The sequence below is a fragment of the Miniopterus natalensis genome, chromosome 19, assembly GCF_054644295.1.
Source record: "Miniopterus natalensis isolate mMinNat1 chromosome 19, mMinNat1.hap1, whole genome shotgun sequence".
In the NCBI taxonomy this organism is placed as follows: domain Eukaryota; kingdom Metazoa; phylum Chordata; class Mammalia; order Chiroptera; family Miniopteridae; genus Miniopterus; species Miniopterus natalensis.
The window spans coordinates 39,383,922-39,397,362 of NC_142099.1; the positions used below are offsets into that span (position 1 = coordinate 39,383,922).

The following is a 13,441-nucleotide window of genomic DNA, read 5'->3' on the forward strand; positions in this document are numbered from 1 at the left end:
GGCTCCTAGGTCGATGCTCAACCGCTGAGCCACACCCAGCCAGGCGTCTTTTCTTAATCTTCACATTTAGCATTACTTTAAAATTATGCCAATCTGAGCAGAATCAGTATCAATGACCTAAAGAAAGAAGACTCACAAGCTCCTAACTCTACTAAAGACATTTACTGGCCTGCTGAGCATTTCCCTTCAGTGCTGGCCCAGCTTATCAGGTGCTGAAAGCCTCGCCTAATATACACAGCTGCTGGAGCCTACCTAGCAATATAAAGGCACTGCAGTAACCAGCAACTAAAATGTCATGTATTTATAATTCACCTTTAAGGGGAAAAGCATCACATAGTCAGACAGTGTAACGTGAGCCACGTAAAACTCAGCTCATGTTTCAAAGGATGGAGGAAGCTCGAGATCAACATAACGCTTCAGGAGATTTGCTTGTTAAGAACACCTATCTTCACTTAAAGAAAAAAATCACTTCTATAAAATCACAGTACAGTTTCAGATGGCCTCAGAAAGCATGCTAAAAGTAGCAGAATAGCATTTTGTCCCAGATAAATTAGTAAATTAGTAAAAAAATCTAAGAATAATTCCAAGGATTTGTAATATGTACAATTTACTTGGGCATAAATAATCACTAAACATTTGTATCTCTCATTTTCCCTTGGAATAACTTATTTTATGAAATAAAACATAAAATGAGGAAATGACTCAAAAGCTAATATAAATACACTTAGGCCAAATATGCAAAAATAATTAATAAATAAAATAAATAGCACATGACCGTTTTAGGTCTCTTAATAACACTTAATAAGAACTAGTCACTCTGGCACATCGAAGACATGCTCATCATGACACAGCACTTGCTCGGCCCTGCCCTGAATCTGCTGCTCTAGTCTCACATCACCAGCACCACATCACCCAGGATCCTGTCCCTTCAGTTTCTCTGGATTCAGAAATGCGTGATGAGAAAAGCCTATTAAGAACTTAGCAATGAGTTTAAATGGATCTGCAGCTTATTAACCAGAAGTGTAGCCACAAACCTGAAGCCAGCAGTACGGACTTACGAGACAAACCACCGGCTGCATCTCTGGCACGGGCTGCACAGGCGGGCGGACCCCGACTCCTCTACCACTGCCGCCCCAGGACCCCGGTCTATGGGGAGAGCCAGGGGCTCCCACCAGTAATTCTGCAAGGGCGTGTTAGAAGCAGCGGTCCACATCTTCTCAGTTTAAAAAGTAAAGTAAAAAGACCCCAAAAGACTGAACACTATTATTGCAAAGAATGCAGGCTGTGGTCAACATGGAGAACTGAGTCTTTTCAAAGACAGGACCCTCCTTTGAGCTCAGTCACAGGTTTGCAGAGCTGGCCGGGACAGGTGGGGCTTTGTCCTCTGTCTCAAAACTAATGCAGAAAAGTATCCTCCTCACACTGACCGTCACTGTCGAGCTATCACCGTCTCCTTGCTGAGAGCTGCAGCCAGGAGCCCAGAGAGCATGACCTCCATGCCTGGGGACCACGTGGCTCCACGTCCTGCCAGCTCCTTGCCTCCTTTTCTCCACAGTGCACATCAGGCCCTCTCCCTGCACAGTGCCCAGCTACCTGCAAATTGGCCAGCATCTAAATCAAGGATCAAGACAGAATGGGGAGAAACAACTAAATTTCTATACAGCATGTTTGAGAAAAAACTAAAAACTTCCCTGGTGACTCACTATTCAGGGACCTGCTCACCAGATCCCAAACTGCAATGCAAAGGCCTATCTGGGGCCTTAAACAGTTCGAAGCTGAACTTAGTCGCTACTGTTCCTAATGCAGAAACAGGTGGAAGGGACACACCCCAGGCTGTTTATCTGTTCTGGGCCCTCAACATCCTCTTGAGACTTCATGCAAATCCCCTTGATGGGACTTGCTGGACACAATGCTGGATGCCACTAAGAATGACTACCTACTGTGACAGTTCCTCCTTTCTACCTGTCTTCAAAGGTTTCAAGTGATGTACAAAACACCTACTGCATGACCAGGGCGCTGTGTGACTCCAGATAAGTCCTCTGTGTCCTGACTGCCTCACTTATACCGGGGCAAGGGTAACAGCACTCTCCTCACCAAGTTGATGTAAGGATTAAATAAGCCAACACACTCAAGCACTGAGACCAGTGTCTGGCACAGGTGGAAACTTAAATGTTAGCCATTCTTGTAATCACTATTATCCACCTATAGAAGAGCTTCCACAAGGTCGCTGCACGTATTATTAATTCATTAGTTCTCACACTTCCTGTATTTAACTGTTTACATAAACTTGCTAACTCCTGAGCTCAATGACCACAGCTCAGCATTCTCCCAGGGGCAATGTGGTATCATGATTAATTCACAGACCCTGTGCCTGCCCGTCACAGCACAGTGACCTGACCAAGTACACACCTCTACCCCCATCCCAAAGATTCACACAATCTTCTACCCAGAGACCATGACAGGACACTGTCCTCTCTTCCCTGACCCCTTCCATACCGTCTGATTACCAAGCCCTGGGATTCTACCCTGGCTCCCCATTTCCACAGACACTCCAGGTTTCCCTCACCTCTCACCTGCACCATTCACACAGTCTAAATGGATGCACAGGACTTAGGTGTGGAAATGGCAAAAGCTGCTCAAGGCAGAGAGGATGGTATGAGACAAGAAATTAGGAAAAACAAGGCATTTTAGGAGCAATGGCCAGATTAACTGGGCTAGAAAGAGGGTTGTAGAAAAAGATAATGCAGTAATACAAAGTGAGAAAACAGCTGAAGCCAAACCAGGACGGGCTTTCCATTCCAGGGCTTTCCATTCCAGACAAGAGAATTCCAACATGATCCTCTAAGAATTACTTCCTGTTCTCAATGGTAAAACATTTACTACAGAAGTTTACATCATTACCATAAAATGCCCCTCCTGTATTTCCCTCTCCCCCTCCCTCCCCATTTTCAAACAAATGGAAAACAAACACTTCAATCTGACACCACCTCTCTGGCCTGCTCTGTGAGAGCAGACAAGAGCCCAATCAGCACAGGCTCCGCAAAACAAGTACTACCTGTGGTTACTGGGAAAGCACCCAAGTTCTGAGTGAGGTAGGATCCAGTTTCTGACACTGAAATACTGCTCGGAAAAGAAGTTTGTCTTCTCGTTACAGGTAAGACCTCCTAACACTTAAACGGCCAACGGTCTGCTAAGAGCAAACCCTTAGAATACCCCTTGCTTTATACACTAGTTGTGTTAATGTTAGACTTTACTTTTTATACGAGTTTTAATAGCTTATGGGAGCTATAATGAGAGTCTTCACAAGTTTAAATTCTTAGCCTTTGGGAAGACATAGATCTTTCTGAGACTCTGATGAAGGTTTTGGAGACTATCCCTAGAAAAGCCACACATGGACATACACTAACTCTTGCATTTTATGCCAAGGAGTTCATGAACGCTTAGCCTCCACTCAAAGACACAAGAATGCCTGTTCCACAGCAGTGCTCTCTCCACGTGAAAAAGGCAGCAGTTCTGACCCTGCAACTGAGAGGGCAGGCATTTCAGGTCTGCTTGCACCCATACACTCTCTCACCTAGTTCTTCTTTCAATCCATGTCTACTGTCTATGACAGAGGAACAGAACAAAGCTACCTAGGAATCAAACTTATGACCTTGCCCTCATTAAAACCACAGTCCGAAGAAATGAGTTAACAAGAGATAGCTAGAAATACAGCCAGGAAAGCAAATGCAACATTATGCTTATGGGCAACCTGTACCCCATTAACAAACACCTCGTCCTCCTGGGAGCCAACAGCAAGGCCCAGGGAGGACACTGCACAGTGTCCTAGGCCCATGTGGACATATATCGGCATAAAGGCCATGACAAGTCACCTGCAGAGCGACCGTGATGTGCCATGATTCCTAAATCTCAACAGTACCAAAGCTTCAAACTCGAACATCTTTCTTTAAATACTGACCTCAACTTGATTCTTATAGAATCAAGTATGTGCAGCCATCTTGTGGATGAAATGTAGAAACACACATGGTCTTAACGAGGTGAAGACAGAGATCAGGTGTCCAAAGCCGCTCTGGACCATGTTCACTCCTCAGACAGCAAGAGCCTGATTCTACTGCCAAAACACACCTACCAGACCTGGAATGGACCACACTGTTTAAATACTGACCTCTCACTACAGCAAGAAAGTCTCAGGATAAAACGTCACTAAGAAAGTTTCACAGATTTCCTTCTTCATGAGAAGTGGTGTCTATGCCACGAGCCCTTCATAATCCGGACCGTAAGAAAGAGGGCATGTCGGACACGATTGGCTGGAGAGCTACCTCCCTGGCTGGGACAGGAACCATATGTAATAAGTTGACTAGTAAGTCATCTGCAACATCCTAGAGTCAAGGTCAATTCCCGACACATGGCACGTGCTGGGAGATTAGAACCTGAATTAAAGCGTCGTATGGCACAAGCCTTGGTGGCTGCCAGTTAATCACACGCAGCCCGAGCTGCCTCACGCACCTTTAGTGGGTGCAGGGTGTATACTGATAACCGGCTGCTGCTTGGCCAACGGCACCAGTGTGGGAAGTGCCTGAATAATGATGGTTTTCGCAGGAACGCTGGAGTTTGTTTGAGTCTTGGGTGCTGCTGGAAGCAACAAAGGCTTGGGCTGAATTGAAGGTTTTGAATTCATCTGAAGTTTTTTCTTTGGAGTCAGTCCACTTTCTGTGAGAAAACAAAACCTCAAATCAATCTGAAGACAAGCAAATCTTAGGAAACAGGTTCTATTATACACACTTTGACCTCTGCAATCAGTTATCTTGAGGTTATCTTGGCCTCTGAGTCACTATCTTTAACTGAAGTTTAGGTATAGCTACTCCATGCCTAAAGACTGAAGAAAAGTCCTTAATCTGACTTCCCTTGTTGATACTGAAGTATAATTGACATGTAACATTATATTAGTTTCAGGTGTACAACATAATAATTCAATATCTGTACCACCAAATGATCATCACAGTAAGTCTAATTAACATCTTTCAACATTCAGTTACAAAGTTATTTTTTTTATAAAGAGAACATTTAAAATCTCTCCTAGCAACTTTCAAACTTGCAAGACAGGATCACTTGAGTGCAGTCGCCATACTGTACATGATGTCCCAGGACTAGCTCATCTCGCAGTGGAATAAGGCCCTCTTTTCTGACAGCTGCAGCTTTGGGGAGGGTATGTGAACTGTGCAGGAGCACCGTAAACAACTGACCATGGCCTACAGGTCAAAAGGTTACAGACATCAGAGCCCAACAGCCCTCATGCCCAGTCCCTTAACCTGAAGGTGATGGGGCCTGAGTCTATTGTAAAGTCTCTTTCACCTCTAAAGACAGAGGCAACCAAGAAGAGGACTTCCTACCTGTCCTCTCCACATCGGTTCTCCACGACAAACAAAAAGTGGATTAATAAACACACACTAATCCAACATTTTCTTCTGAGAATGGAACCTAAGCTCAGGCTACAGCACAAGTGGCCATGGGGACATGGAATAATACCGGTTTAGCCCGGCCAGGAGTGGCTCAGTGGTTGAGCATCAACCTAGGATCCAAGAAATTGGGGTTTGATTCCCGGTCAGGGCCCATGCCCAGGTTGCGGGTTCGGTCCCCAGTCTCGGGCGTGCAAGAGGCAGCCGATCGATGAATCTCTCATCATTGATGATTCTATCTCTCTCTCTCCATCTCCTTTCCTCTCTTTGAAATCAATAAAGATATATTTAAAAAAAAAAAAAAAAAAAGAATAATACCGGTTTTGCTCCTGGAACCTGTGACGAGCTTGTCTTCCTTCGGTGGCTCGGCTGAGCAGGGACTGTTGGTGCTTTCTCCATAGAAGGAAAGGGGAGACATCTGGGAGGCGGAAGATAAATCCAGCTCCTCCTGTAGCAAAATCAAACACAAATCACACAGAAGAACACAGTCCTTGAGCAGAAAAGAGCTTAGAGAGGCAAGACCCACAAAGAAATAGAGAAACACTTCAAGACAACTCCAAAGCAAAAGTGTGATGTATCAGAACCTTTATACATTAAGTACTAAGACCCTACCCACCAATACTGAAAGAAAAATAACAAAATGCAGAATCAGAGGCTGAATGAGCTCTCAGGCAGGAAGTCTCGCAGGTGGGAGAAAGTGAGAAACAAGACTAGAAAGGAAGCAGGGCCAGGCACAGAGGGCCCAGCAGACTGGGAGTGTGAATTTCACCCTCAAAGGGCTAAGAAGTCACTCAAAGGTTTTAAGCAAGCGACTGACACAATCCAATGTGCAATTCTGAAAGATTTCTCTTTGAAGATTCCTCTGCTAATGAAGATTTGGGGCACACGAGCAGAGACCAGGCATAGTCCTATCGACCTGGTGTGGTGAGATGACGATGGCCTGGCAGCACCAGGAAGGTGAGTCCTGGAGACATCACACCCACAGTCATGGGGATTCATAGAGACGAGGTCGGGGCTTTCGGGCGTGCTGTGTGGAAACTGAGTTTGAACCTTTCCTCCTGTGTTTTCCTCACCCCAGAGAGCACCTGAATCCTTTCACTCCCTCTTCCTGGCCCTGGAACTCTTATCTGCATGGAGCGCAGAATCGTTTCTAAGGAGCTATCAGACTTCTGTAAAACTCTCGGCAATGATGCCCCGGCAGGGTGGCTAAGAGGGTGGGAGCATAGCCCCGCACACCAAGAGGCTACAGGCTGGATCCCCGGCCGAGGTGCATATGGGAGGCAACTGATGGATGTTTTTCTCTCCCCCCTTCCTCTCTCTCTAAAGTCAATAAACACACATCCTCACCCAGATTTTTTTTTAAAGCCTCAGCCATTTGAAACGCAGGCTGAACTAAGACCTGCATTCCAGGTTCATGGCTGAGGACTCACAAAGGCAACCATCTCACAGTCTTCCATGTCCTCAAAGAATGTCTGTTGCAACAGGGAAGAGAGAAGGTGGCAGAGAGAGAAGACAATAAGCAATAAACGAAAAAAACCTGAATCCTGGGGAAGTGCAACCAACAAATCAACACAGGGAAGAGGGCAAGACCAGGGAGGCACAGCTTCCTTGATCCCCAAGGCCCTTCCTCACGACTCAGTTTCCTCAGGATGGGAAGAGATAATAAGGCCCCAAGTACACCTAATAAATGTTAACTGCCTCCCCTGTACACATACTGTCCAGGCAGCATCACAACCAAAACCACTGTAAAAGACGGGCTACTTACAGGAACGTGCTGAGTGGAAGCACAGGAGTCCGCTAACTGGGGAGACAACACCGAACAGCTGGAGGAGGCTGGAGAAAGTGGCTGAGGTTCTGACTTAATATCTTTAACTGAAAAACACAGAGTAAAAATGTTCCCACTGGACAATATAAACTCTGAATAAAGTGAATAAAAAAGAAGGTAAAATCTACTCTTAAAATTCAATCCTGGGGAAGCTAAGGTCCCCAAAGTTTATCACGGAGTGAAATATGAGTGGAAAAAGCGGTCTACCTGTCCTAGGCTGCAAAAACCTCACGATCCCTCATGACCTAGAAGGGGATCCTGCCACCTCCCCACCCAGGAGTGGTGTACTTCCCCTCCAACTGAATCTAGGTGGGCTCGTGACCCCCTAACCAGTAATGCTGTGTAAACTCCTGTTTGTGTGCGGGAACACTCCCATTCCAGCCTCAGGTTGGACGACCATGAAACAGCACGTGTGAGGAGTCAAGCACAGAGAAAGGCCCTGTGTGGGCCCTCTAGTGGGCAGTTGTCTCCACGTCACTCCAGACCAGGCCCCACCATGCTCATAAAGAAGCCTGAAGTGACTTCTGGCCCCAAGACATCCCGCTAGCCAGCCTCCAGATCTTCCCAGCTGAGGTCTGTACCCCTGCAGCACAGACAAGCCATTCTGGTGCACCTGTACAACTCCTGGCCCATGGATTCTGGGAACATAATAAAACGGTGGTGGTTTTAAGCCACTAAGTTGTAGGGTCATTTATTGCACAACAGTAGTGACTAGAACACTGGCTTGTGTGCCTACATGCTCTGAGGGAAGACAGGCACCGAGTAAGAGACACAAATACCCAAAAGGAAGGGTCGAGGAAGTGCAAGGAGGGGACTGCAATTTACAAGGGGACATGCTGCTTATCTACCCACCCCCCCCACCCCCCCAATCCCCCCACCCCCCCACCCCCGTCGCTTAGCTCTGAGCCCACCTCCTGTGGTCTGAGATGCACATCATCAATGCAGGCCCCGGGGCTGCCATGAGGGCCTGCTGGTAGGGACCCCAGAAGGATGCTGACAGGTGGAAGGAGGGGAGAGAGCCTTCCATCCTCCGTCAGCCTCGGCAGGAGGGACAGGTGGCACAGGCCCCAGCCTGTCAAGCCCCTCCTCAGAGTGCGTCACCACGTGCATGGGCCCTACATCAAGGCCTAAGTTCTGGTAACCACAAGCTTTTTCCTTTGATTCCCCAAGTCTGTCTGGTTCTCTGGTAAATCTCTTATAGAGATTTTATACGTAAGTCAAAATCAATATTACTGGTAGGAATTCTTTTTTGTGTATGTGACTGAAACATAACTATGAAATGCTCATCTCTGTTATGGCAAGAATTTTTTGTATGCACTGCCATACCAGGAGCAGAATAGACAATCCCTGGAATTTTTTAACCCACCAAGGTAACCCAATAACCCCACCTAATTTTGACTATTTCCAAACTACAAAATAAAGTGCATCCATTTAAAGTTTTTACCAATGAAATACATCATTACCTGTACAGAACTGGCTGTTGGTGTCCCAAATGCCTGTCTCCCATGCCATCAAATCCAAATCAAAATCAAGGTTATCAAAATTGTTTTCCTGTAGGTTTCAAATCAGCAAAAGATATTAGAAAAATAAAATATATACATCTAGAAATCAAACTATCAACTGCAATTTGCCATAACATCAGTGCTATCACCCAACTTAGTAAAAATAATCTTCTCAATCGGTTCACCTTGAGCCCTCACCTCGGAGAGCCCAGAGGAGCCAATGCAGTCGCCAAGGCACAGCAGTAACAGCCAGGAAAGACCCCATGTTTTCCAGTGGGGACAGACCATTACAAGAGTCACCAAATATGTATCTGTCATAAGGGAGACCCAGCAAAATAACATAAGTTTTCCTGCTGCCACTAAGGAAAATGACTCAGAGCCAAAGCCCACTTATCGCATCACCTCCACACAATGGACAGAGCACAGGCAGACACCAAAGACCAGCACAAATCACAGGCCTTACCTGAACCTTCAAAGTCACCAAAGGACAGTGGCTATGTGAGAAGGAAGGGACCCGCAGGAGGGTGGGTCATTTTCTTCTTTTTTGTACTATCCTGTACTTTTCAAATTTCTAAAATAAAATTTCTAAATTTTTTTTAATCCTAGAAGATAAAATCTAGGTCAATCAGGGTCATAAGCCTCTGAAAAGGACTCTCCATTTCTCAGTTTCTTTGCATTTAGATAATTTTTTCTTAAATATAAGTACACTGTGGGCTATCTGGATCGCAATCTAGACCATAGACATAAACAGAGAACTGCCTCATGGTTTCAGAGCCCTCACAGGAGTTGGAGATCAAGATAGTACCGCTACTATTTACAGTGTCTGGAGTCAGGCGGCAAGAACAGAGTAAACTTAATATAGAAACAGCACAACAAAGTCAAAAGAAAAGCAATGTTAACTTACTATGACAGATAAAACAGCAACAAGAGAGAAAGTAAGCCTCAGGCAAAAAGTAAAGATTGATCGAATAATTATTAACAACCATTTGGTAATAATTTCTAGAGTAACATTTTAAACACCTACCATGAGATTGATTTTTACTGAGAATATAACAGAAAGAGAAGGAAAACTGTTTTCTTATCACACTGCCCATAACTGAGTAAATACCATTCAAATTATATAAAAAGAGTCTGTACAAATTCACAAGAAAAAAAAAGAAAAAACTACTTAGATCATGAAAGAACCACTTTTTAAATCAATCTCCTTTGCTTGTTTCTCTTATTTGAATCCACATATCAAAAAGTAGGCAGCCCTGTACTTTCAGCAACCAAAAAATCCTCAAATTTTCCTAGCCTGTGTCACCTGAGCAACGAGGCTGGCCTGAGTGCCAACAATGCTTTCTAACCCATCACGACCTGCCTAAGACACTCTCTCAGCCTCCAGCCAAAATAGGCAAATTCCTTTTAGAGCATAAGCATTTTATCTGGTTGGAATTTAACAGGCCCGCTTTACATCAAGTGAAACCCATCGGTACTTATGTCCTCTGGCTCTTCAGTGACTTCCCCTGGGAAACTCCATGGCCATGTGGAAGACGACAATATAATTCACAGCCAGAAAGGGCCCTCAGAAACCATCTGCTCCAACCCCTCCATTTTATACTAGAGAAACTAAGGAAGTGAAAGACTGAGTGACTTGTGTAAGGTAAGAATGTTAATTATAAAGTCAGGAGCACATTTCCCTGGACCTTTCCAACTTACTGCACTGTTTCTTGATGGTTTTAGGTGGCAGAAATTGTAAAAGAACATCTGTTGCTTAGGCAACCAGCCAGTATTGTCAATTTAATCAACAGAACACATTCTAAGCATCTCACAAAAGTAACATAAACCATCAAAATGCCATGCACTGATTATAAAATACATTGTGTTTTTACACTCTTCATAGTAAAACAACCGCTAAACTATTCTTTGAGAAATCTCCGAAAAACCCACTAAGCAAGTAATACATATTTTTATACTCAGGTTAATGAGAGCTTAAAAAATAAGGGATAAATATTTGATCCAACTGATGTGCACATAAAATCACTCTGTTCAGGTGAATTACTTCCCAACTGAAACAGCACCTCATCCATTACAGACTAAGGCAAGTAAGAGTTCTCTCAGCTGGTGTGCTGTGTCCTAGCACAAATGTACAAAGCCAGAAAAGAAAACCTAAGGTATTTTTGAGGACCCAGATACTACAATACCAGGACTTCCAACCACTCAAAGGCAAAAAGTAAGGACATATCCAAGTTTCATAGCATTCTACACTGTGGATCAGTAACTTCTAAAATGTTAGTAAGTTCTATTTGTCTGGGTCTGTGACGCACGTCACCATTTCCCTTGTGCAGCAAGTTATCTATAGAAACCAAGAAGCAGGCAGGGAAGTGAGTATTCCAAGGTCACCCACCCCTGAGCCAAAGGTGGACTTAAAGTACAAGTCTTCTTGCACTAAGATCAATGCAATTTCTACAACCCTAGATTTACTGACTACAAAATGGCTGCTAACTTTCATACTTAAAGTTCTTTAAACTTAAATAACTAGCTTAAATCTGTTATCCTGAAACCTTCTTGCAATAATTCAGGTAGGAATGAAGTGTCATACAATTCCACGTCTCTCCTCTAGCAGATACTTACATAAGCTTCATCTGCTGCTTCCAAGTGCAGGTCCTCGGTGTCTGTGAAACAGCCAAGTTCAGCAAACAGAGCAGAATCTTCGGACACAAGAAAAGAACAGAGGTGAACTGTCAATTCAATGTTTTGACGAAGGAATAAGCACTGTATCCCTATGCTGACTCTCTCAGGCACAGGGCTGACGCAGCTGGCATTACTATTATTGATGCTATCAATTACTATTATTGATAAACTCCGGCAGTGTGAATGACAACCAATTCAAAGCTAGATTCTAATTTATGTGCTGGTGTCCACATAATTACCTTGTGAACTCAATCTTACACCAGGAATTTAAAAACAGGCTTCATGTCACATCATGTTGGACTAGTTGGTAGTGACTTTCTGGAGCATCACTAACCCCGGGCGAGGGCAGCGCATGCACCGTCTGCCGCCCACGCCAGAAGTTAGGGGACAACCAATTTTCTATCTAAACAATAAAGGACTCACTCATCTCAACCATTAAGTTTATTTCACCAAATCTAACTATTCCAAGTTCCTAATAAGATTTCGTTACAAACCAAGAAATTTGTGGCCACAGGAAACAGTCTTCAATAAACCAGGTTGAAACTTTCTGTAGAGAAAAGTCAAGGTGCTGATTACTGTACAATTGGTAAAGTGTCTATTTTCTCTAACATTTTCAGAACCTCAAGAACTCTGAAGAGTTTTCCAAACCTAGGTTTGCCTTTCATACTCGTGTTACCACGTCACTGAAACTGCTCTATCTGGTCTCCTCATTTCATGTCAGTCTATTACTAACTGACCGATGACAGAAACACTTCACCAACCTCAAACAAAGTAATCCATAAGCAAAACTTTCGTATGTAGTAATAATGAAAGTTATTCATTCAGCTCTCAGAAAAGGACTACCTTCCCCTGAAAGGTCCTAACAGCAATGATATCCAGTAGCAATGAAAATACTGTGCTCAGATCTCAGAACTCAATACCACCCTCCACTAAACGGAAGTCCACTAAGGGGCTCGTTGGAGAAATGGCTCATTCCACAGCTGAAGCAGGGAAAGTGCAAGATGAGACCAGAAAATGTTGTTGTGACAGAAAATAAGGAAATTCTCAGAGAATGATGGGAGCATGTCAAAAGAACAGCTGATATGAACAGATCCCCACGGGTCAAATCTGGGAAAATCTGAGCATCAAAATAAAATGAGAGTCCCAGATCACAACCCACCGAGTCAAGCAGAAATCAATGGGTCCATAATGAAACACACACACACAGAGGAGGCCCTCTCTTAGAGCACAACGTCGACAATAAATGGGGACAATATCAGAGATGATCCTACTTGGTATCACAGTGGGGGCTGGTTGAGGCTGCAGTCAGCAATGGAGCCCAGGGCTGCTGGGGGCAGGTTTACTAAGGGACAGGATATTGGTATCATGGAAGATTGTCTCCCCCAAACAGTGACTTGACAGTGGAGAAAGCCGGCAGACACCAACCTGACCATACAGTCAGGACACGTCCACGGCATGTGCCTCCAGATGCGATGCACTGAGAAGTGCACAGCATCATGTCCTAGCATCCCCACAATGCACACTTGACTCTGGTCATGAGGAGACCGGGGAAAGACCCAGGGTTAGGGTCATCTGACAGAATAAAAGACCTGTGCTCTTTAAGACTCTCGAGGCCACAAGAGATAGGAAAAGACTATGGGACCAGTCCAGACAAGTGAAAGCAACGCATGTTTGCAGAGAGGACCCTAGTCAAGAAAGGAAAAGCCACTAATAAGACAGATGGCGCCCTGGCCAGTTTTGTTCAGTGGTTAGAGCATCAGCCCTCAGACTGAAGGGTCTCAGGTTCGATTTTGCAACCAATCGATGTGTCTTTCTCACATCGATGTTTCTCTCTCTCTCTCTCCTCTCCTCTCTCTGAAAAGCAATGGAAAATATGCTCTGGTGAAGATTAAAAAGAAATAAGACAGATAGCAAAATCTGAATGGTGGCTGTGGACTGGACAGCAATACTGTACCAAAGTTTACGCCCTGGAGGGAAGAAGTGTA

At 44.5% G+C, this 13,441-nt stretch overlaps 1 protein-coding gene across 4 annotated transcripts in view; it reads right to left on the reverse strand.

Annotated features, from left to right (window-relative positions):
* Window positions 1–13,441, reverse strand: part of ATF6 (activating transcription factor 6) — a 128,332-nt gene that overhangs the window by 109,979 nt on the left and 4,912 nt on the right. For all 4 annotated transcript variants that reach the window (XM_087827897.1, XM_016210462.2, XM_087827898.1 and 1 more), the window contains exons 2-6: window positions 11,397–11,473; window positions 8,745–8,832; window positions 7,222–7,328; window positions 5,775–5,904; window positions 4,507–4,710 (exon numbers count right to left, since the gene is read on the reverse strand). In XM_087827897.1, coding sequence (XP_087684023.1) covers window positions 4,507–4,710; window positions 5,775–5,904; window positions 7,222–7,328; window positions 8,745–8,832; window positions 11,397–11,473 — 606 coding nt within the window. The remainder of the gene's footprint in view (window positions 1–4,506; window positions 4,711–5,774; window positions 5,905–7,221; window positions 7,329–8,744; window positions 8,833–11,396; window positions 11,474–13,441) is intronic.